Source organism: Natator depressus, chromosome 13, assembly GCF_965152275.1.
Source record: "Natator depressus isolate rNatDep1 chromosome 13, rNatDep2.hap1, whole genome shotgun sequence".
Taxonomy (NCBI): domain Eukaryota; kingdom Metazoa; phylum Chordata; order Testudines; family Cheloniidae; genus Natator; species Natator depressus.
In genome coordinates this window covers 39,388,539-39,413,831 of record NC_134246.1, presented here as the reverse complement: position 1 = coordinate 39,413,831, position 25,293 = coordinate 39,388,539, and the positions used below count along the sequence as shown (strand labels likewise).

Genomic DNA, 25,293 nt, shown 5'->3' with positions numbered 1-25,293 from the left:
ATGTGTATTAAATGTATGAAAGATTAATGCTGAAAAAGTATCAGAGTAAAAGAAAGAAAGAAAGAAAGAAAGAAAGAAAGAAAGAAAGAAAGAAAGAAAGAAAGAAAATGGATGAAGTAAGGTCAATGAGGGGTTCTCAAGGACTCTCCTATTCTCAAGGACTCCAATGGGCCATGTCTAAGAAACTATGTCAGTTCATCTCTATTTTACTATATGCTAAAATTTGTCCTTTAAGGTTCTATGTCTTTTCTGAAAGCAACTAGTTTAAGAATAGTTTTTCTCAGGGACTCAGTGACCTCCTTGTTTCTCAGGCTGTAGATGACAGGGTTGATCATGGGAGTCAGGACTGTGTAGAAGACAGAGAAGAGTTTGTATAGGACCTTGGGAGTATTAGCTGTTGGAGCCACATAGACAGTAATCAGTGTCCCATAGTAAACTATAACCACAATGAGGTGAGAGGAGCAGGTGGAAAAGGCCTTTTGCCTCCCTGTGGTGGAAGGGATTCTCAGGATGGTGGTGATGATACGAATGTAGGATGTCAGGACCAGTAGACAGGGCACAAATGTCCCTATGGCAGAGACAATAAATGTCAGCACTTGCACAGCCTGGGTATCACCACAGGACAGCTTTATCACAGGTGAAAAATCACAAAAGAAATGGTCAATTCCTTTTGAATCACAAAACTTTGATTCGAACAAGAAAATATTTATTGTGGTGCAGCCTAGAAAGCTACTTATCCAGGATCCTGCCACTAGCTGGCAACAAACTCTCCCATTCATCAGAGCAGCATAACGGAGTGGATTGCATATCGCTAAGTACCGATCATAAGACATTGCCGCAAGCAGCAGAGATTCTGTAGCTGACAGAATACCAAAGAAATATGTTTGCAGAATGCAGCCCTTAACAGAAATGGTTCTGTCCCCAGTCAGCAGACTGGCCAGCAGCCTGGGTAGCAAGGTGGAGGTGTAGCAGATCTCCAGGCAGGACAAGTTCCCCAGGAAGAAGTACATGGGGGTGTGAAGGTGGCAATCAGCCACGACTACTGCAACAATGAGAATGTTCCCTGCCACAGTCACAATGAAGATCACTAGAAACACGAGGAAGAGAAGGGGCTGCAGCTCAGGGACATTCCCAAATCCTAAAAGGATGAATTCCACGATGGGTGTTTGATTTCTTCCTTCCGCTTTCTCCATAATCTGTATCTAGAAAAAGAAAACCATTAAATATTGATGGAGTGCACGCTGTCAGTTTGTGCTGTTGGATACACTAGCAGAAACCTGGAGTAGGTAACCTCATACCACTGCATCTCTCCACTAGAAGAATGAAGTTGTTAATAAACAGAGGAAGCCTAATATAATTAAGAGGTTGAGCTTCCAATACAGGTGAACCAAGAGCATAGAACCCTACTGATTACAGAAATGTCCCGACTAACTCCCTTAATCTCTCTTGAACTTTAAAGAAAGACTTTTAGGCTGGGATGTTGAAATCTTTATCCCATCAGTGTCATATCAAGCAACCTAGAAGACATAACAAAAAATCAATAGATTGGAAATGAAAAATATTGAGAGTTCAACCATGGGTACGTCTCCCCTGCAGCTGGGAGGTGTAATTCCCAGTTTGGGTAGAGGTACATGCACTCGCTTGGATCAAGATAGCAGGATAAAATTAGCAGAGAGAACACAGTAGCACACGCAGCCCTTTGGATTGGCCACCTGTGGACGTACCTAGGATCTCCGATGGGATTGTGCTCGGGCAGCTAGTCTGTGCTGCCCAGGCTACACTGCTATTTTTAGCACCGTATCTCCATAGCTCAAAGATAGAGTGTGTAGGTCACCGGAGCAGGGAATTACACTTGCCACATGCAGTATAAACACACCCCATAGGCACACACCGAAACACTAAAGAGGCTGAGGTTTGCGCGAAGGTTTATCCAGCTGTCTTGTATCAGAGCAGATTCAAAGACAAATTTGCACCATTTGATAGATGTAGCTGAGAAACAGACACAGACACACAACAAACAAACACACAAACAAAAACAAACCGCTCCTAAAAACACACCACGTGTTTCACAATTACACCAGGTTAGATTGCATCAGCTTCATGTGGATTTACACAAGTGCAACTGAGATTGGAATCCAACCGCATATAAAGAAATGTAAGTGAAATAAAAATGAAAACTCATGAAGAGAGAAATAAGAGAGTCATTTTTATCCAGAAGGGAGAATGTGCTTGGAGAACAATGAAAAACCGGAGAAAAAGAAAGAGTTATATAGACAGAATGAGATAAAAATACACAGAGAGAGAAAGAGATTGTTTATTTCTCCAAATGTTATGAGCAATAAAATATAGACAAGTTTAAAGAGAAGTAGCAGATCCTTGCTGTTAAAGCAAAGATATTCGAGCTAATAAGTGTGAAACCTCTTCCTTGCTTTTCCCCTACACATTTCCTGATCATACCTTCTGATCTCTCATCCACTGACTTAGGCTGCGCCCATATAAACTCTGTCTATACCAGGCGTGGCAATGGTACATTGAAAGACAAATGGCAATCCAGAAAAGCACACACACACACACACACACACACACACACACACGCAAAGAAGAGAGACTATTTTGTTTCAAAATTTTTAGGAGCAATAAAACTCACGTGGTAAAAAATAAAATACACACTCAAGCAACCCATAAACTAGATAAATTCATGGAGGATAAGTCCATTAATGGCTGTTAACCAGGATGGGAAGGGATGGTGTCCCTAGCCTCTGTTTCCTAGAAGCTGGGAATGGGTGACAGGGAATGTGTATCTTTATTGCTGTATTGTAAAACGTGAATGTAGTCTACCATTGTGTATTGTGAGAGTGGGCAGGAGAGACATGGCTCCTGCCCATAGCAGACGTGGAGAAAATAACTGATGCCTTTGCCTGTACTGGGCCTGAAACAAACCCCCCTGTAGTCAAGGACTGAGAGTCTTTTCCTTAAGTACAAAGGACTTTGGATCTGGCTCATGATTAAAAGATACAAGATGCTAGAGCATAGGAAGCATAATGAGATAAAGAACGGTTTGGCCTCTATTTTGTATCTCCTAACAGGGTGACAGCTTACCCAGTAGGGGGCTGGTTGGTGATGTGAAGTTGACTTGTGGGGAAGTATGGATTTGATGACGTGCACAAACCCAGTCCAACAGATACCATTCTCTCTTTAATTATATTGCAACCAATACAATTTTACTTAGTGTTGATGAACTGTATAGTAAATCCCTTCACCCACTTTGGTTCCTTACCAAATATATTCAAGAGACCAGATAACCAATGTTAGTCAAGTTTATTTCTATAAACCAGTAATAATATGGTACATTCAAAAGGTAATGGGTTACAGGGAATGGATCACTTGATGGTTACCTGTTCTGTTCATTCCCTCTGAAGCATCTGGTACTGACCACTGTCGGAAAGCAGGATACTGGGCTAGATGGACCTTTGGTCAGACCCAGTTTGGCTGTTCTTATGTTCTAAATCTGAGAACCATTCATTGCTCTGTCTTAGGCATGTTTTGCTATAACTCATCGGTGATTGGTTTCCCCCAGCATGCTACCTGGAATTAGGATTCCACTGAGCCCTCTGACCCACCAGTCTGGGCTCCTTCTCACACTTCCTCCGGCATTCACTCAGATAGAGATGCACCCAGCTACAGTTACATGCCGGCTCTCCGACCAGCCACTGCATGAACCAACAATAGAGAAGCTACAGTCAAGATAATCAGCAGTTTCCCAGCCTGGGACTCCAGAGCTGCACCACCCTGCCCGGGTCAAAACACCGACCAGTATGAATTTGTTACCTGGTTCGTCTCTCCCTGAATGTGAGGGGGAATATGCGCACTTGGGCTAACCAAGCTGAGATTTTCCCCCACACACTTCAGTTAAAGGCACACTGGTTTAAGTTAAACTGCAAACAAGTTTATTAACAACAAAAGTGATTATAAGGGATAGGGAACAGATCAAAGCAGAATACCAGCAAATAAACAAAAATTCAAACTCATCTTAACACACAAGTTAGATTGACTATGAATGAGCAGTTTCTCACCCTGACTGGTGATACCAGTAGTCTGGCAGATTCTCAAGGCACAGGCTGCATTTGCTTTGCAGCTTGGGTTTCTCAGGTTTCCATACACAGGCTAGAAATCTCTTTAACCTGGCTCCAGCACTTCCCCCAGTTCACTCTTTGTTCCTCAGGTCTCTCCAGGAATCCTCTTGTGTGGCATGATATCGCTCCCTGCCTTATATAGCTTTAGCATAGGGTGGGAACCCTTTGTTTCAAAACTCAGTTCCCAGACCAGTTTGTGGAAAAATACAGACGTCCCAAGATGGAGTCCAGAGTCATGTGGTCTGGTCACCTGCCCTGGCAGAGTCATGGCTACCATTACTTACAGGCTTTCTGGAGTGTTCTCAGGAAGGCTCACCAGGTGGGAGATAAGCTTCTCCTAAGGCCAATTGTTTTCCCTAATGGCTCATTACCCTGAATTGGCCCTTCCCAACCACCTATGGAGACTGAAAGCATCTTCACTAGTGGATGTTACCCAGATGTAACTACATTTGAAATACAGATACATAGTCAATATTGATAACTTCAGATACAAAAATGAGACATGCATACAAACAGGATAATCATATTGAGCAAATCATAGCTTTTCCAATGACACCTTAAATGACCCGTCTTACACAAAATGCATCATAATTATGCTATAATCATATCATAATAATATCCCTACGAAGCCTATGGGGTGCAGTGTCACACCATCTACCTTCATTTACTTTCCCACTGGATTGAACAAGCAACCCTATTCTTTTTAAGAAAAGGAGTACTTGTGGCACCTTAGAGACTAACCAATTTATTTGAGCATGAGCTTTCGTGAGCTACAGCTCGATGAAGTGAGCTGTAGCTCACGAAAGCTCATGCTCAAATAAATTGGTTAGTCTCTAAGGTGCCACAAGTACTCCTTTTCTTTTTGCGAATACAGACTAACACGGCTGTTACTCTGAAACCTACTCTTTTTGACATGGGTGGATGCCTGGTAAGGAATTTTTCATTTCTAAATCAGATTATTTCATTTTAACTGTATTGCTTTCCCTTTCACACAGAAGATCTATTCCCAGCCATACCCTAACCCTAACCCTTCCATCACCTTTTCTGAGACAAGATTATAGTCTTTGCACAGCATTTTCCATTCTCTTCTATTATTCATAGTCTTCAATTATCTCTGTAAACTGAGCTTTGGGTTCCTTCCTGGATTTCTCGATCATGCTGCACTTCTTGGTGTATTTTGTTGTTATTCCCTTTCCAGAAATTAGCATCTCTCCTGCTTGGTAATTTTTTCTTCATATGAAATGATGTAATCTCCCTTGATATTCTGCTGGTGGGAATTTGAAACTATTGTATAAGGAAAGTGAATATTTATTTTTAGAAAGGAAAAACAAGGGTACAAGGGCAGTCTTATTACTAACCTCAAAGGGGAAGTCATAGAAAACAACTGATTCCAAAGGGAAAATAATGGAGACAGGAAAACCGTTGACCCAAATTGTTTTTTTTTTTTTAAGTTCTGCTCTTGTTCAAAAGGAATTATTTTGGGGAAACTTTTCTGGCCTGCGTTCTACACGAGATCCGACCAGATGATCACAATGGTCCCTTCTTGCCCTGGAATCTATGAATTATCCCTGGGAACACCTTCCAGAGAGATGGGATATTTCTCTGAAAGGTATCCTCATGTTCAGGTGAACTTGCTGGGTTTCATTCAGGAAACACCAGCTGAGATTCTATGGATGGAATTATGCTAAAGGCCTCTACTGACCTTAAATTCTTTGATTCTCTCAAGTCAACAGTCCAGATTCCCCTCTCACTTAAACCAATGTAAAACAAAAGTCATTCAGCTGAGGTAAATAAATTCAAGCCCAGATAAACCTCATCTCGGTAAGAAATGCCAAGCATTTTATCACTTATGTATATCATATGATTGCTGAAGTTTTGATGTGTCTTGAAGTCTCATACATTGGGATTGTAAACTCATTTGTTATGTTAATTTTCTGTTAAGATTTTAGCATACCTGTGTGTGCTATAAAATAATAAATAATGCTACCCAGCAAACAATAACTCTAGAAGACCTTACATTGTTCTTGTTATCCAGAGGTACTCTGTGAATAAACATAACATGATGTTTACCCATCAAACCACCTTGGATTTTAAAGGGACCTATGGGAGTTAGAAGCCCAATTCTGAGTAATTTTTTATGACAATTTGGCACCTAATTCTCCTTGTTTTCTTTGAAAATCTCAGCCATAAAGAATCATGAATTTCTGAGTGTCTTCTGAAAGAAAATGGCCTGGTCATTAATTAATATGCTTGAGTGTTTAAGTAGTACCTTTTTTGGGTGGTGTTAATTAACTGATTAGTCACTCAGTACCCTTAAATTTCTGTAACTACTCCTCAGATAGTCACTCCTACCAAATCTAAGAGTGCAGAGTGATAAAGAAACTAATGATGAGGAACGGGTCAAACTCCACCAGAAATCATCAACGCTCCACCAACTGGCTTCACACAGGTCCTAGGCCTGGAGCTGTAGCTATGGTTTTGACATGTGTCCACTAGGAAATGGGCCAAAGCTATGAAATTGTCATCATGTTTTACCAGCATGTAGACAGGGGCAAAAGCACTTGGATTCATATCAGTGAAAAGCCCAGCTGACTGTTCCAAGCGTCTTGTCCTAGCCTGTTTGCAGCTGGGGAATCTGGGATTTAAATAACTGATGTATAAACACAACACAAGAATCCCTCGATGGACTCTAAACTGTGTCTTCACTAATATATCCCACTGGTGATGGAGGGTTTGAAATTAGGGCCTTTGGGTATTAATTAACACCAACATTGGTTGCATCATGTCCTCTGAAATATTGCTAGTAAGTTGCAGTGAGTTTTCAATAGCATGGTCCAAACTGTTCCCTGGTGTACCTCCTCTCTTTTCACTGTGGCCACCCCAGGGGTGCATCTGAACCAGTGTGTTTTTATCACTGAGATACTGAGCTGGCTTCTGATAACAGACACACCACTGGAGTAAGGGGAATTACTCTGTATTTACACCAGCATAACTGAGATGAGAATCTGGGCCATTGTGCACATTCTAAGGTCTCCAGCATCTCACAATAATGTGGGATAAAACCTACTGCTGTCGAAAGGAGAACGCAGAAGCATGGCTACGTGTTGTGCTTCCATTGTAACCAGTCCGTGCTGCCCACGGAGGCGAGGCACAGTTACAGCCCAGACTGTGAAAACACGCACAGAGCTGGAGAGCTGGGATTAGAGCCCTGGTCCTTTATTTCCAAACACTCAGGGCCAGAGTGTCAATGCAATAGGTTTTCCTAAAGATGCAGATAGGAACCTAGTGAGATTTTCAAAAGCAGCAGGGGGCAACATACAAAAAATGGACTTTGGCTCCTAACCACTCTAGGTGCCCAAATCCCAGAATCAGGCCCCAGTAGGATTCTCTAAACCTCCACTCAGCTTCTCCCAAACTCTGTAGGCATCTAAACTCAACTTGGGGCCTACTTTTTGCAGTGAAATGCCCTAGAGTGCCTAGGTTTCTGTCTCTCGGCATGTGCACTGCAGCCTGAGACCAGGCATCTGGAGACATACATCCTTGAGTTCCTCCCCCTAACTCACCTAAGGGGCCCAATCTGGTAGGTGAGCTCACACAGAAAGTGGGGGTGGAAAGAGGGAATCCCTTGTCACTTTTAGCACAGTGGTTAGGGTACTGAGCTGGGATATCAGAGATCCCAGTTCAAGTTCTCCCTCTGTTGGAAGGGGAAAAGGGAGGATTTGAACAAGGCGATGTTACTTCTCAAGCGAGTGTCGTCACCACTGGGCAGTGGGATATTATGGTATGTGGGACTTCCTCTCTCACTCCAGTTGAAGCTGTTTCGTGCTGGATAACTAATGGAAGAGTCATCGGGTCAGCAAGAAAGACAACAAATATAAGAGTGACTCTAAAGCCTGCTGGTTAGAGGACTCCACTTCTTTCTGGGGAGACTGTAGAAAAACCCCCAAAACGTCCTAAATAAAAACCACCATTTCATGACTGGCTTTGTTCATCACTCCCACATTTGCCCTGAAGAACTGAGAGATGTGAATGTAGAGTTTTACCCTCCTTACTTATAAATACGAGTATGCCGAGTCTATGCTGAAGCGGTAGAGTCAAGTGTTCCTAGAAAGATTTTCAATCCTGGAGTCATGATATTTAGGTTCCTACATTAGTATTTGGCTGCGGAAATTAACTTGAAAAACCCATATTCAAAAATGTTCCACCTGAATTCATGATGCTGCTTTTTATTGGTTCACATTGATTTTCTCAGCTACCTCTGATCGTCCCAGAGGTGGAGATGTGCACACTGTAGCTTGTTACGTATTGAAGGATCTTCATGAGCAAACCAATCAGGTCATCCTCATTTTCTACCACCGCAGCCTGACTAAACAAGCAGGGAAACAACAAAGAAGGTAGAAGCCACTAAGCTATACCCCTCTGCCTCATTAAACCAGCAGAACGTATCCCCCTTTCTTTTGAATAAAAAAATACATTCACTTGGATTCTCTGAATTCATGTGCATGGCACAAGTCTACCCACAGAATTACTCAGGACCTCCTTTACCTTTGTATTTTGCAGGCTGTAGAAGAGGGGACTGAACAGGGGAGTCAGGACTGTTTCGAAGAGATGGAACCCTTTGTTCAGGTCTCTCGGTGAGTTGGACTTTGATAACATGTAGACAATAATCAGAGTCCCATAGAACAGGTGGGAGGTGGGAGGAGCAGGTGGAAAAGGCCTTTTGCCTCCAGGGATTAGGAGGACTGTGGAGATGTAGGATATTAAAGTTAAGAGAAAAGGGGGCAGAGTGAAAAGTATAGGCAAATGTTCATTTATTTCTTACAATTTAGACCCATACGATGCAAGAACACCAAAACTGAGGGACAAAGCAGGCTGCTCCCTAAAACAGAGAGGCCTAACGCTAGCATGGCTGGATGCAGAATGACTCACAACAACCAGAGCATATATTTCTGTATAGAGATCCCCAGTCTGCAATTGGGACCAGAAATCCCTTACACTCAGAGTGACAGCTTGTAATTTAAACACAGTTTTCAATACCCCACACTCTACATAAGGATGAATTAGGTTGTGACAAAGTTTCTGGCCTACAGGGAGTAGGTGGTTGATCTAGGAAGAGAAATGAAGAGTCGTGATTCTCAGACCTATGTCTTAACCAAAAGACACCCAACCCTTGATGGATAACCCACTCAGTGTGTATTTCGGTCCTGCCAGATGTTCCGTGGCAGAAGATGACAATTAGAGCTCAGTGAACCACTGATTTTTTATTTCTCTGCCAGTTCTGGAAAATAAAAGCTTCACCACCAGGCTATGAGTCATTCTCACTTACTTTTTGTATCCCAATGACACATTCATGATGAGAATCAATAGTCATTGGGCCAAAAAGCAAATCCAAGGATGAATCTGTAGCCTGGCAGTTAAGACGCACACTTTGGCTGCAGGAGATCGAAGTTCAACTCCCTCTTTCAATGACTATTTAATTATTTATACCCAATGGAACCACTTTTAAAGGAGAGAGAGAGCTTCTGCAGAGAGTATTCCACAGGCCAGTACACTTCTTTGCAATGTGGGAGACTGAAGACTTCCCCCCCTCCCCGCCCCCATCAGGCATGGGGGATATTGAACGTGGGTCTTACACACACACACACACACACACACAAGTGCTCTAACCACAAGTTTAAATGTTATAACAGGGGCGCGTTGCTACCCCGCATCTACGTCCTGAAAGATTTTGGTTGCTTGTTGCTGAAAATATCCAGCTAATTTGAGTTAAATTCATGAATCACTTTGGGCTGACCAAATAAACTATTCATTCAAACAAAGCCTGATACTGTATATACCTCCATCTATGAACCGCATACGGCCCTGCATCAGGGGAGAGCAGGAGGGTGGGGTGGGTGGTCAGGTTTATTTTGTGTCTTTGTCTGTTTCTCAGCTGCATCTATCAAATGGTGCAATTTTCTCTTTTACTCCTCTGTGATATAGGACAGCTTTGGATAGACCTTCATACAAACCACAGCTTCATCTGGACAGTGTAATTCCCTTCTCTGGCAGATCTACACAAACCATCTTTGATTGAGCTACTTTGCTGAAAGCAGAAGTGTACCCTGGGAAGCACAGACTAGCTGCCCGTGCCCCGTCCCACCTGAGGCCCTGTGCCCAGGTGGCTATCCAAACCTGCAGCCTGTGCTGCCATGTTCTCACTTCTAGCTTCATCCTGCCAGCTGTACAAAACTTTTCCTTTTGGAAAATCTTTGAAAACCAAGCCTAGGGTTTAATATTAAGTTCTGGTTATCTAACAGTCTTCATTAGGGTTCATAAAAAGAAAAGGAGTACTTGTGGCACCTTAGAGACTAACCAATTTATTTGAGCATGAGCTTTCGTGAGCTACAGCTCACTTCATCGGATGCATACTGTGGAAATTGCAGAAGACATTATATACACAGACACCATGAAACAATACCTCCTCCCACCCCACTCTCCTGCTGGTAATAGCTTATCTATTAATTTTAATAGATTTTTTGAAAGCAATCAGTTTAAGAATAGCTTTTCTCAGGGACTCATTGACCTCTTTGTTTCTCAGGCTGTAGATGACAGGGTTGATCATGGGAGTCAGGACTGTGTAGAAGACAGAGAAGAGTTTGTGTAGGACCTTGGGAGTATTAGCTGTTGGAGCCACATAGACAGTAATCAGTGTCCCATAGTAAACTATAACCACAATGAGGTGAGAGGAGCAGGTGGAAAAGGCCTTTTGCCTCCCTGTGGTGGAAGGGATTCTCAGGATGGTGGCGATGATACAAACGTAGGATGTCAGGACCAGTAGACAGGGCACAATTGTCCCTATGGCAGAGATAGTAAATGTTACCAGTTGAAGAGTCTGGGTGTCATCACAGGACAGCTTAATCATGGGTGAAAAATCACAAAAGAAATGATCAATTTCTTTGGAATTACAGAACGTTAATCGGAAAAAGAAAATATCTACTATGGCGCAGCCCACAAAGCTACTTATCCAGGACCCTGCCACCAGTTGGCAACAAACCCTGCCATTCATCAGAGCATCATAACGGAGTGGATTGCATATCGCTACATACCGATCATAAGACATTGCCATGAGCAGCAGACATTCTGTAGTTGACATGACACCAAATAAGTATAATTGCAGAATGCAGCCCTTAACAGAAATGGATCTGTCCCCAGTCAGGAGACTGGCCAGCAGCCTGGGCAGGATGGTGGAGGTGTAGCAGATCTCCAAGCAGGACAAGTGCCCCAGGAAGAAGTACATGGGGATGTGAAGGTGCTGATCAGTCACAACTAGCGCAATAATGAGGATGTTCCCTGCCACAGTCACAATGTAGATCACTAGAAACACGAGGAAGAGAAGGGGCTGCAGCTCAGGGACATTCCCAAATCCTAAAAGGATGAATTTCACGATGGGTGTTTGATTTCTTCCTTCCGCTTTCTCCATAATCTGTATCTAGAAAAAGAAAACCATTAAATATTGATGGAGTGCATGCCGTCAGTTTGTGCTGTTGGATACACTAGCAGAAACCTGGAGTAGGTAACCTCATACCACTGCATCTCTCCACTAGAAGAATGAAGTTGTTAATAAACAGAGGAAGACTAATATAATCAAGAGGTTGAGCTTCCAATATAGGTGAACCAAGAGCATGGAACCCTACTGAATTACGGAAATGTCCCATCTAACTCTCTTATGCTTTCTTGAACGTTAAATAAAGACTTTTAGGCTGGGATTTTGGAATACCTTAATCCTATCAGTGTCATAGCAACAAATCTAGAAGACATAAACAAAATCAAGAGATTGGAAACAAAAGATATTTAGAGTTCAACGACTGGTAGTCTAACCTGCAGTTGGGAGGTGTAATTCCCAGCTTGGGTAGAGGTAATACTAGCTATGGTCAAGCGAGCAGGATAAAAATAGCAGTGAGAACAGGACAGCACATACAGGGGCTTGGGAGGGCCACCTGTGGACGTACCTAGGATCTCAGATGGGATTGTGCTCGGGCAGCTCGTCTGTGCTGCCGAGGCTACACTGCTATTTTTAGCACAATAGCTCCATCACAGATAATGTGTGTAGGTCACCGGAGCAGGGAATTACACTGCCCAGGTGCAGCATAGACATAACCCAGGAGACACACACCGAACACCAAAGAGGCTGCGGTTCATATGAAGGTCTGTCCAGCTGTCCTCTATCACAGCAGATTCAAAGAAGAATTTGCACCATTTAATAGATACAGCTGAGAAACAGACAAAGACACAAAATTAACCCAAACACAGACCATGGGCTGTTACCTGATCTCAATTACGCCAGGGTAAATTGCATCCGCTTTATGTGGATTTACACAAGAGCAACTGAGACTGGAATCCAACCCCATTTAAAGAAATGTAAGTGAAATAGAAATGAAAATTCATCAAGATAGAAATAAGAGCGTCGTTTTTATTCAGAAGGGAGAATGTGCCTGGAGAAAAATTAAAAAATGGAGAAAACGAAAGAGATAAATAAACAGAATAAGATAAAAATACAGTGTGAGAGAGAGAAAGAGGAGAGAGACTGAGTTTATTTCTCCAGATTTTTGAGCAATAAAATACAGATCTGTTTAAAGAGAAGCAGCATATCCTTTCTGTTAAAGCAAAGGTATCAGAACCAATAAATCTGAAATCTCTTCAGTAGTCGTCCCCTCAATAGCATTCATCACCATAAACTTTTCTGAGACGTTTACATGCGCCATTTCGGGTTTATGTCCCACCTTCCACTCCTGTTTTTGGTTGTGTACAGGTTTGGCACTGTTAGTCATTTTGAAAAAAAATATTTGTTTTTAATGTTTGGACCGGGGAAGGTTGTATGCTTGTGTTTTGATAAATTTGGATGATTTCTTAGAAAAAAAGGGAAGGGTTAGTTTGAAAGAATAGAAAGAGAGAGCTTAAAGAAAAGGAGTTTTTAAAAAAGAAAGATTGGTTAGGTTTAGTAAGGAGAGCGGTTTTCAAAGAGTAAAGATTGGTTATTAAAGAAAGGACAGATTTTTTGTTTAGGTTTATTAAGGAGAGAGAGGGTTTTAAAGAAAAAAAAATGGAAGAACAGAAGGAGAGACCTTAATGAAAAGCAGTTTAAAAAATAAAAGATTGGTTAGGGTAGATTTAGTAAGGAGAGTGGTTGGTTATTAAGGAAAGAAAAGATTTTTGGTTAGGTTTACTAAGGAGAGAGGGTTTTAAAGACAAAAGTTTGAAAGAAAGGTTATTTTAAAATATAAAAAAAATGTAATAAACGAGGAAAATATCAAGGTGGCTTGAGATAGGAGCATTTAAAAAGAGTTATTTTGAAGGAAAAAAAAGGAAAATATAAAGGGGAAAAGAATTAGGCTGAAAGAGAGCACATGCCAGAAAAAAAGGGAATTTTAAAAATTAGCAAGAAAATCTGTATTCAGTGACAAAGGGCTGTGTGAAAGAGATAAAGTATAGAAAATGAAAGAGAGAGAGAGAGAGATGCTTTTCTGTTCATGAGCAGAACACAGGGCTGTGTGAAAGACGTAAAGTTTAGAAAACAGCAAGAGAGAGAAAGATCTTTTTTTGTTCATCAGCAGAACACATGGCTAGCGAGAAAGGTAAATTACAGAAAGTGGTAGCAAGAGCTAAGCAGCAAGCTTACCCAGCGGCTGTCCCTAGGGAAATGATAACGATACCAGAGGCTGTGAGCCTTGGGAGCAAACCCTGTCGGACCAAACAGAAGCTGTTCTATACACTTAAAAGATAAGCGTGTTTGAAGAAACATTTTCCCAACACAAAAATAATGAGGAATCCCTGTAGCACCTTAGAGACGAACAAATGTATTTGGGCATAAGCTTTTATGGGCTAACACCCACTTCATCAGATGCATGGAGCTGACAAGAAGGTGTGAGTATCAGCAGAGGGAAAATTACTTTTTGTAGTGACCCATCCATGCCCAGTCTTTTTTTAGGCCTAATTTGATGGTATCCAGCTTGCAAATTAATTCCAGTTCTGCAGTTTCTCTTTGGAGTCTGTTTTTGAAGTTTTTTTGTTGAAGAATTGCCACTTTTAAGTCTGTTATTGAGTGTCCAGGGAGGTTGAAGTGTTCTCCTACTGGTTTTTGAATCTTAGAATTCTTGATGCCTGATTTATGTCCATTTTTCATAGAGACAGTCTGGTTTGGCCAATGTACATGGCAGAGGGGCATCTCTGGCACATGATAGCATATATCACATTGGTAGATGTGCAGGTGAATGAGCCACTTTAGCTCTGTCACACAGCCCTTTGTCATTGAACACAGGCTTTCAAGCTACTTTTTAAAATCCCTTTTTTTCCATCTTGTGCTTTCTTTCAACCTTATTTTTTTTACCTTGATATGTTCTTCTTTTTTAAAAAAATCTCTCTTTTTAAATGCTCCTTCTTCAATCCACCTTTATATTTTCCTCTTTCATTTCAATTTTGTTTAGTTCTATAATAACCTTTGTTTCAAACTTTTGTCTTTAAAACTCTCTCTCCTAACCAAAAATCTTTCCTCTCTTTAATAACCAACCTCTCTCCTTACTAAAGCGAACCAATTCTTATTGTTTTAAACCTCCTTTTCCTTAAGTCATTTCTCTCGATTCTTTCAGATTAACCCTTACTTTTTCTAAAAAAAATCAGCCAAACGTGTCAAACCACAAGCACAAAACATTCCCCTGTCCAAACATAAAAAAGAATATATATTTCAAAATAGCCAAAGGTGTCAAACTGTACACAACTGAAAGCGGGAACGGAGGGCAGTACATTCACCTGAAATGGGGCCTGGAAACATGGCAGAAAAATATATAGTGGTAAATTCTATCAGGGGTTAACTCCTCTCTTCCTTGCTTTTCCCTTACACACTTTTTATTTCCTCATTCACTAATTTATAATGCACCCATAGAAACTATGTCTACACCAGGAATGTTAATGGTACATTGACACTGGTGCAACATAAATGTAGGACAGAAAAATGGAAATCCAGAAAAACATACACAGAGAGAGAGACGAGAGAGACTATTCTTTTTATTTCAAAAATTTTACAAGCAATAAATATCACATTTAAGGAAAAGAAACAGAGTCGTGTGGTGAAAAAGAAAATACACACACAAGGAGTCAATAAACTAGATACATTCATGGAGGACAGGTCCATCAATGTCTATTAGCCAGAATGGGCAGGGATCGTGTCCCTAGCCTCTGTTTGCCAGAAGTTGGGAATGGGCAATAGGGTATGGATCAGTAGATGATTTCCTGTTCTGTTCATTCCCTCTGAAGCACCCGGCATTAGCCACTGTCAGAAGACAGGATACTGGACTAGATGGACCTTTGGTCTGACCCAGTATGGCCGTTCTTATGTTCTTATGTTTTAAATCTAAAAGCCGTTCATTGCTCTTTCTTAGGCATGCTTTTCTATAACTCATCTACCTTCATTTCCTCCCCCCCTGGACTGAACAAGCAATCATACTCTTTCTGACATGGTGGATGCCTGAGCAGGTATTTCTATTTGATAATCAGATTATTTCATTTTAACTGTGCTGCTTTACCTTTCTCACTGATGATCTATTGCCCCTAACCCCAATCTTTCCTTCAGATTTCCTGAGTTAAAATTATAATCTTTGCACTACATTTTCAATTCTCTTCTACTATTGATAGTCTTCAATAATCTCAGTAAAATGAGCTTTGGGTTCCTACCTGGATGTCTGGATCCTACGGCACTTCTGGGTGTATTTTGCTGTTATTCCCTTTCACAGAAATTTATGTCTCCCTCGGTTGGTAATTTCTCCTTCATAATAGATGATGTAATCTCCCTTCATATTTCTGCCAGTGGGAATTTGAAATTATTGCATCGAGGAAAGATAATATTTATTTTTAGAAAGGAAAAACAATGGTGCAAGAACAATCTTATTACTAACCTCAAAGGGGAAGTCATGGAAAACAACTGATTCAAAGAGGGAAAATAACGGAGACAGCAGAATTGTTGACCCAAAGGACAAAGCAACTGGAAAAAAGGGAATGTCTCATTTCTGACTCACCAGTCTGGGCTCCCTCTCACACTGTGCTGCTGTGACAAGATGCAAAACTGCTCCTGGTCCTACACTTCCTCCAGCATTCCCACAGGCAGGGATGCACCCAGCTGCAGTTACGTGCAAGCTCTGGCCAGCCACTGCATGAACCAGAAAGAGAGAAGCTGCAGTCAAGATACCAACCAGCTCCCCAGCCTAGGATCCCAGAGCTGGACCATCCTGCCCTCCTCAAAACACTGACCAGTATGAATGCATTACCTGGTTCGTCTCTCCCTCAACGTGGAGAGGAATACGCACACTTGAGGTAATGAAGCTGAGATTTTCCGCAGATACTTCACTGAAAAGCACACTGGTTTAGGTTCAAATATATACAAGGCTTTTAATGACAAAAGTTAGATTTTAAATGATTAGAAGGGATACCAAACAGATCAAAGCAGATTATCTAGCAAATAAACAGAAATGCAACCTAAGCTTAACGCACTAGTTAGATTGACTATGAATGAGCAGTTTCTCACCCTGACTGCTGATACCAGCAGTCTGACAGATTCTCAAGGCACAAGTTGCATTTGCCTTGCAGCTTGGGTTTCTCAGGTTTCCATACACAGGCTAGAAATCTCTTTAACCTGGCTCCAGCACTTCCCCCAGTTCACTCTTTGTTCCTCAGGTCTCTCCAGGAATCCTCTTGTGTGGCATGATATCGCTCCCTGCCTTATATAGCTTTAGCATAGGGTGGGAACCCTTTGTTTCAAAACTCAGTTCCCAGACCAGTTTGAGGAAAAATACAGACGTCCCAAGATGGAGTCCAGAGTCATGTGGTCTGGTCACCTGCCCTGGTAGATTCATATCACCCATTACTTACAGGCTCTCTGGAAAGTTCTCAGGAAGGCTCATCAGGTGGGAGATAAGCTTCTCCTAAGATCTTTTCTTTTCCCTAACGGCTCATTACCCCGAATGTCAAAGGGAGTTGGACACCTAACCTTTCTGTGCTCCTTTGAAAATCCACACTTTGTTGCCTGATGGCCTAACTTGCACCTATCCTTTTGGCCTTTGCTGAAAGAGTGAAGGACTCCTTCTTCTAAAGTGTGAGGGAAGATGCTATGTATGTGGGATGGGAAAGGTGGAGGTGGATAGCTGTATTGTAAAACAGGAATGTAATCTGTGACTGTTTATTTTGAGAGTGGGCAGGGGAGACACAGATACTAGTCCATATTAGCCATGGGGAAAATAACTCTTGCCTTTGCCTTGTACAGGGCCTGATACAGAACCCCTTGTTGTCAATGATTGAGAGTCTTTTCCTTAACTACAAAGGACTTTGGATCTGGCTCATTATTAAAAGATGCAAGACGTTGGAGCATACGAGCCATAGTGAGATAAAGAATGGTTTGGCCTCTATTTTGTATCTACTAACATGATGAAAACTAATACAGTAGGGGACTTGGTGGTGATGGGAAGTTGACTTGTGGGGAAGTCTTGATCTGATGACGCGCACAAACTGGTCCAACAGATACCATTCTCTCTTTAATTATATTGCAACCAATACAATGCTACTCAGTGTTGTATAATAAATCACTTCACCCACTTTGGTTCATTATCAAATATATTCAAGAGACCAAATAACCAATGTCATTCAAGTTTATTGCTATTAACCAGTAATAATATAGATCAGGAAAAAGGTTCTGTATGATACCAATCTCCAGGAAGACATCTCATGCAGTCATGTTACATTCACCTGACACAGAAGGTGTACTCCCAAATTTATACTCCTAAAGCTATATTTCTATACTCTTTTCTTTAGGAGTATAAAACCTTCTGTTTTACTGGCTGGCTGAGAGTCACATCTGACTGCAGAATTGGGGTGCAGGTCCACTGGCTTCCCCACTCCCGCACTGCAGACTCTCTGCGGGAAGCGCACGGTGTGAGAAGGGGATGCTGAATGCTCCAAGGTCAGCCCCAGGAAGGTCGAAGCTGTGGAAGCTTCTTGCCCTGGAGACAGTCTGCTCACAGAGAGGAGGCTCCCCACAGTCCTGACTGGCTTCGTATGGGGTCGTTCCAGAGCATCGCCGTGACAACTGGTGGTTGAGGTGGGATGTACTGCACCCCATGGATGGAGCATCTGGCAGTAAGTGACAGGGGAGCAGTAAAACAGTAGGTTTATTAGATGACAGGAACATGGTCTAAAACAGAGTTTGTAGGTACAAAGAACAGAACCCCTCAGTCAGGTCCATCTTGGGGGGCAGGGAGGCTAGAGCCCCATCTGGGCCTCCCTCCATTTCCCCAGCCAGCTCCAAAACTGAAACTCTCTCACCCCGCCTCTCACCTTTTTCTCTTTCCCGGGCCAGGAGGCCACCTGATCTCTTTGTTCTCCAACACCTTCAGTTGGCACCTTTGCAGAGGAGGGGCCCAGGCCATCAGTTGCCAGGAGACAGGGTGTCGGCCATTCTCTGTGCAGACAGCATCACACTGGCCCTCTAAGGCTCTGCAACAATCACACACCCTTATCCCACGACCTAGATACTTAAGAAATGCCTAGGGGAAACTGAGGCACCCACACAGTATTCAGAGAAAACATTAAGAACATTCCCACTTTGTCACAATCCTCCAAAACACTTGCAACCACTCACAGCTTGGTATTGTCTGCAAACTTTATAAGTGTACTCTCTATGCCATGATCTAAATCATTGATGAAGATATTGAAAAGAACCGGACCCAGAGTTGATCCCTGTGGGACCCCACTCTTTAAGCCCTTCCAGCATGACTGTGACCATTGAAAACTACTCTCTGGGAATAATTTTCCAACCAGTTATGCACCCACCATACAGTAGCTCCGTCTAGATTGTATTTCCCTAGTTTCTTAATGAGAAGGGCATGCGAGACTGTATCAAAAGCCTTACTAAAGTCAAGATATACCACATCTACCACTTCCCCCCATCCACAAGGCTTGTTACCCTGTCAAAGAAAGCTATCAGGTTGGTTTACACAATTTGTACTTGACAAATCCATGCTGACTGTTATCACCTTATTAACTTCTAGGTGTTTGCAAATTGATTGCTTAATTATTTGCTCCATTGTCTTTCCGGGTACAGAAGTTAAGCTGACTGGTCTGTAATTCCCCAGATTGTCCTTATTTCCCTTTTTATAGATGGGCACTAGATCTGCCCTTTTCCAGTCTTCTGGGATGTCTCCCGTCTTCCATGACTTTTCAAAGACAATAGTCAATGACTCAGATTATCTCCTCAGTCAGTTTGCCTCTTACCCCTTCTCCCCCAGGGGCCCGCTTGAAGGTGGTTCTGACCCACTTGGGACCAGTGCTGAAGAGGCCTGGAGAATCCCATAAATTGCAATGTGCCACCAGCAGGTTTGATCTTAGCAGCAACTGGATGGCCTGGATCAGACAGGAGGCAGGGAAGGGGTGAAACACACAGTGAGGGGAATCCCGATAGGGAAAATACAAAAACCAAAGCTGCAGAAAATTCCTTCTGCCATATGTCGCATGGGGGCAGAAATTCCACAAACAATCCAGCACTAGGCACAGCAATGGGATCTGCAACCAGAGTCAAATCAAAATATCTGTCATCAGGTTACAAATCTTTATATCCATCTATGATCGTGTGTCCATAAAAACTGGGGCTTCTGGAATATTAAGATGTTCTGGGATAACAAGGAAGGTACTCTCATGGACCGGTAACTGGTTAAAAGATAGGAAACAAAGGGCAGGAATAAACGGTCAGTTTTCAGAATGGAGAGAGTTAAATAGTGGTGTCCCCCAGGGGTCTGTACTGGGCCCAGTCCTATTCAACATATTCATCAATGATCTGGAAAAGGGGGTAAACAGTGAGGTGGCAACATTTGCAGATGATACAAAATTATTTGCAGGCAGACTGCAAAGAGCTTCAAAAGGATTTCACAAAACTGGGTGACTGGGCAACAAAATGGCAGAAGAAATTCAATGTTGATAAATGCAAAGTAATGCACATGGGAAAACATCATCCCAACTATACATAGAAAATAATGGGGTCTAAATTGCCACTCAAGAAAGCTTATGCCCAAATAAATTTGTTTGTCTTTAAGGTGCCACAGGACTCCGCATTGTTTTGTTTTGTTTTAAAGAAGGAAGTGTTATTTACTCCTTCTCATAAGGCAAGAAGTAGGGGTCACCAAATGAAAGTAATAGGCAGCAGTTTTCAAACAAAAAAGGGAAGTATTTCTTCACACAGCGCCCAGTCAACCTGTGAAACTCTTTGCCAGAGGATGTTGTGAAGGCCAAGACTATAACAGGGTTCAAGAAAGAACTAGATAAGTTCATGGAGGACAGGTCCATCATTAATGGCTATTAGCCAGGATGGGCAGGGATGGTGTCCCTAGCCTCTGTTTGCCACAAGCTGGGAATGGGAGACAGAGAAGGAAAACTTAATGATTACTTGTTCTGTTCATTCCCTTTGGGACACCTGACTTTGGCCATTGTCACAAGACAGGATACTGGGCTAGATGGACGTTTGGTCTGATACAATATGGCCATTCTTATGTTTTTATATGGTCATATTTGAATGTGGCCCTTCTCAGACACCAAAGTAAAAATGCACACAACCTCCCAGATAGTTACAGATTCATAGAATTAAAGGCCAGAAAGGAGCAGTATGATATTCTAGTCTGATCTCCTGCATAATATATGCCATAAATCCTCAACCTGATGAACTGGGGTTCAGTCTAGCACCCTCTTTACTTCAGCATGCCGTGATTCCACTTTCTTTCACCACTGTCAGAGAGACATTCCAGCAGAAGGGCCCTGATCTCAGCTTTTAGCACTAGAACCCACCAAGTTTGTCTGTTTTGCTTTTCTTTTTTGTTTGTTTGCTTTTCTGGTTAGTTAAATAATTTTTCATCAAAAGCTGGCTTTTTCTGGCACAAGGAGCATTTCCCAAGGAGCAAAAAATCTTGGATTAAAAGAATAAATAACCCCCCAAATATTTATTTTCTGCTTTAAATGATAATACAAAAGGGGGGTCAATGAGAGAAGGGGGGGTGCAGAATCCCCTTCTCCATTCCACACCGGGGGGAGCAGTGAGAAAACAGCACAGCCTTGGGGACAAGACTGAAGAGGGGCTTTGGGGGTTGGAAAACATATTTTTTTTCAACTCTGTACCTACATAAATGGCTCGTTTGCACATCGAACTTGCAGGTGTCCTTTGACTTCGCCTCTCTTCTAAAGTCTCCATGTTCCACTTCAGCGCTGGGCCCCTCAGGCTCTCGGGAAGCATCTGGAGTCTGTCTCCAGGGCACAGAATACAAGAAGTTGTTCTCATTACACCTATTCAGCGAAAGGGCGATTCATTGCGTCACGAGACAATCCCAACAATCCTCTGTGTTTACAAAGGAGCAGCAGGAGACAGGAAGACACCGTCCAGTATCACTGTGTGAGAGACTAGACCACAGTGACAAAGCCCATCACCAAAGCCAACAGTGGGTTAACATCGTGTTTGTCTCTTAACATGGCCAAATTTAAGAAAAGACAGGAATCAACCGCAATTGCCAACACAAAGGCACTGATTTGTGCTCACTTCTTGTTTACAGAATAGAGTAGATGAAATATATAGAATTAGACTGAACCGCCGGAGGATTTTACAAAATCATTTTATGTTGCATATTCCGTTATTACTTGCAGGAGCCATTGGTCTGACGCTACCATGGCAGGAAATATAAGCAGTAAGGAAGCACGTAAAGTTGAGTGACAAACGCCCCTGAGGAATGTTATCATTGTTGAAGACAACTAATCTAATCTACCTGCCTACCGGTCTGTCATTTTAAGGGACTGAGATCTCTTTTTATTCTTATTGCTTTAACAGCGGGTCTTCCTCCTTGTCCTGGATCCCCAGAGGCAGCAAGTGTGATCTTTTGGTGAAGGAGTTCCTGGGCACGGCTACACTTGCAGATGTAGAGCGCTGTGAGTTAAACCCGCCTTCGGCGAGCGCAGGAGGGAAAGCGCTGCCGTGTGTTCACACTGTCACCTGCAAGCGCGCTGGCGTGGCCACATTTGCGGCACTTGCAGTGGCATTGGGCCCAGTGCATATGGGCAGCTATCCCAGCATGCAAGTGACTTCAACGTGCTTTTCAAATGGGTAGGGTGGGGTGGAGTTTGACAGGGACTGTGTTGTATGTATGTGGGGGGAGAGAGAGTGGGTTTTTGGGGGGCTGAGAGCATGTCAGCATGCTGTCTTGTAAATTCAGACAGCAGCAGACCCCACCTCTCTCTCTCTCACACAGCATTCTATACTAATGGTTGCTTTGTCTCGGAGCAGATAAACAGCCGGCTGTCAGAAATGGAGTTTTCAAAGGGCACATCCGCATTCCTACAGCTGATTCCAAACAATGACCAGAGTGGCCACTTGACTTAAGGGGATTATGGGACATTTCTGGAGTCTGATCAGAGCCCAGTAATGCAACACCTCATTCACACTGATGCCCAGGCATTTCAACCAAGGCACAGCAGGAGTTAATCTTCTCGCGGAGGTGGAGAACGAGGAGCGCTGTAGCCTTGGAGTCAGAGCACTCTACAAGCCTTGGCAGTGTGGACAAGCTGGGGCCCCGGGGGCTGCTTTAATGCGCTCTAACTCTCAAGTGTAGTCAACCCCACCTGTTCCTTATAAAGAGGGGGATATGCTAATAGGGGTGACCATTTACTGTTTATATCGGTCTTTCTCTTTGCCCAGGCTGCAGCCGGCTTCACAATCAGCAGCCCTCTGGATCTGTGCAGTGACCAGCCAATCCCCTGAGAACTTTCCCCTTCAACACCTGGGAAAATGAAACTTTGGCTCCATTTTGTTTCCTTTGTAGCAGTCTCAAAAGATATTTTTCTTTTACTAGTTTCTCTATAGATAGATGGGGACACAGTATTCTTCCCAAACTATTTTGATATGATTCTTAACGTGACTTTATTCCCAGGTGCCCGGTCCCAGGTCCAGCTGGTGGAGTCCGGAGCGGATGTGAAAACGCCTGGGGACTCTCTCCGCCTCTCCTGCAAAGCCTTCTGGTTCACCTTCAGCAGTTATCTCATGGACTGGATCCGTCTAGCCCCTGGGAGGGGGCGGGAGTTGCTGGCCAGAGCTGCTGCCCAGGGCAGCGCCTACTATGCTGTTTCGGTGAAAGGGCGATTCGCCATCTCCAGAGACAACGCCAACAGCCTGGTGCATTTGCAAATCAGCAGCCTGAGAGTGGAGGACACCGCCCTGTATTCCTGTGTCAGAGACACACAGCCAGGGACCTAGGACAAAAACCGAGTGCTGTAGCCATGGTCTGGAGTTGGCTGGTTGGGGCGCTCAGGGTTTTCAAAACTGTGGAAATCTGAGGAAAGACTCAGATGACATTTAAGCACCAGACCCGCCCCACTGGGGGAACTGGCTGTGTCAATAAAGTAGGGAGCCCGGGGGCTTCGAGTCACATAAGGGTCTAAGGCTCGTTATTATAACGCCTGCCTAGAGGTGCCTGGCTCCCAATGGAATTTACAGCCTCGAATTTAGCACCCTGACTCTCAGCCCCACTGTGCCTGAGCCAGAGACTGGACTTCAACAGGGTCCATCTTCTACCTCCCAGGGGAGGGCCCAGCCACTGGGCTAGAAGGTTTCCCGGGGGACTCGTCTCCGTAGAGTTGCGGTTGAAGTTCTTCTACTTGCTTCAGAATGTGAAGTGTCTTTGTGAGGAGAGAGCAGGACAGAGTGTGAATGAGAATGACTGTATCGCCCGGTGACCAGGGCGCTCTTCTGGGATCAAGGGAGGCCCATCTTCAGGTCCCTGTGCTCTAAGGGGTACTTGAATGCTCGATTAGCAGGTTTCAGGCCAGTGTGGTTACCAGAACACTGGGCGGGCTGGGCCCTGGGGGACCTGGCTTTTCTTCTTACAGCCAACAGACCTTGGGCAAATCAGTTTCCTTCTCTCTGCCTCAGTTTATCCACCTCGAAAAAGGGAACACGAAAGCTCGCCGTCCATTCCCAAATCTCCGTTACAGAGCTGAGTATTTCTGTCACCCAAGGGTGTAATCACTCCTGGGCTGTATTTCACATATTGGATACGTTCAGTGCTTTAGATTACTTTGAACATGCTTCTATCCCCTCAGGGTCTCACACCGTATCATGGCATCTCCCAAAGCCCGGGACAAGGGACCTCGGCGAGAAATGCAATCCCAGCCTCTGAGACTCCATTTTAAGAGCACGGATATGCTAGTCGAGTAATTGTATTCCCTGCTTAAAGCCCTTTGGGTTGGGAACCTGCAGCTCCCAGTGTCTGCAGCGATCGGCCCAACCCCCTAGAGAACTTTTCCCTGCAAACACACTTGATGTTTTGGCTGCATTTCCTTTTCACTATGGCAGCTTTCCGAGGTGTGTATTTCTTCAGGGGGAAATGGAGATACCCTTGTTTTGAAATAATGTATGGCAATATTGGAATCAGAACTGTGATCAGTAGCAATGTTAACCGAAGCATCAATCAGGTTAGCAGCAGCACCGTCATCTGGATTGTCAATGTGCTTTTACATCCTCCGGGGCTGGGGCTGGGGCTCAGGCTCCGCTGGTGGAGTCCGGAGGAGGAGACATTAAGAAGCCCGGACAATCTCTGTGCCTCACCTGTACAGGCTCCGGCTTTGATTTCAGCCAGGCCGGGATGCACTGGGTCCGACAAGCTCCCGGGAAGGGACTGGAGTGGGTCTCCATGATTTTCTTCAATGGGAGTAAGGAATATTACACCGCTTCTGTCAAAGGATGATTCACCACCTCCAGGGACAGCTCCCCAAACCTGGCCCATTTAGACATGAGCAGCCTGAAGCCAGAGGACATGACCCGGTTACCGTGCAGCGTCCCAGTGAGTGAAACCCGGTCTGAGCTGAGACAAGAACCCGTCCCCTGCAATGCCATGAGGCTGTTAATCTTGGTGGCGCTCAAGGTCTGCGAGTTACAATGAGCCCAGCGAGGACAAAGGGAAGTGAACAAAGAAATCAGGGGGTTCATGTCATGTTCTTTCTCACAGGGAATTGCCCAGCAGGCTAGATAAGAATCCAGATGTTTAATCACAGACGTTAACAGGTTTATAAAGACTCCATCCACCTCCCCGCATACAGTGTCCTTGCCCTCCCCTCCAAA

The 25,293-nt window shown here is 43.5% G+C and overlaps 2 protein-coding genes and 1 gene segment (V, D, J or C); 1 reads left to right on the top strand and 2 right to left on the bottom strand.

Moving 5' to 3' along the window:
- Positions 1–230: 230 nt before the first annotated feature.
- Positions 231–1,193, bottom strand: LOC141997156 (olfactory receptor 10C1-like). The gene has a single exon (XM_074969439.1). It carries the CDS (start codon positions 1,191–1,193, stop codon positions 231–233), a length of 963 nt encoding a protein of 320 aa, XP_074825540.1.
- A 9,433-nt stretch (positions 1,194–10,626) lies between these two features.
- Positions 10,627–11,595, bottom strand: LOC141997155 (olfactory receptor 5AP2-like). The gene has a single exon (XM_074969438.1). It carries the CDS (start codon positions 11,593–11,595, stop codon positions 10,627–10,629), a length of 969 nt encoding a protein of 322 aa, XP_074825539.1.
- Positions 11,596–21,852: 10,257 nt separating this feature from the next.
- Positions 21,853–23,430, top strand: LOC141997154 (Ig heavy chain V region 914-like). The segment is given in 2 exon segments: positions 21,853–21,883; positions 23,108–23,430. Coding segments are annotated over 2 exon segments (354 nt in total).
- Positions 23,431–25,293: the final 1,863 nt, after the last annotated feature.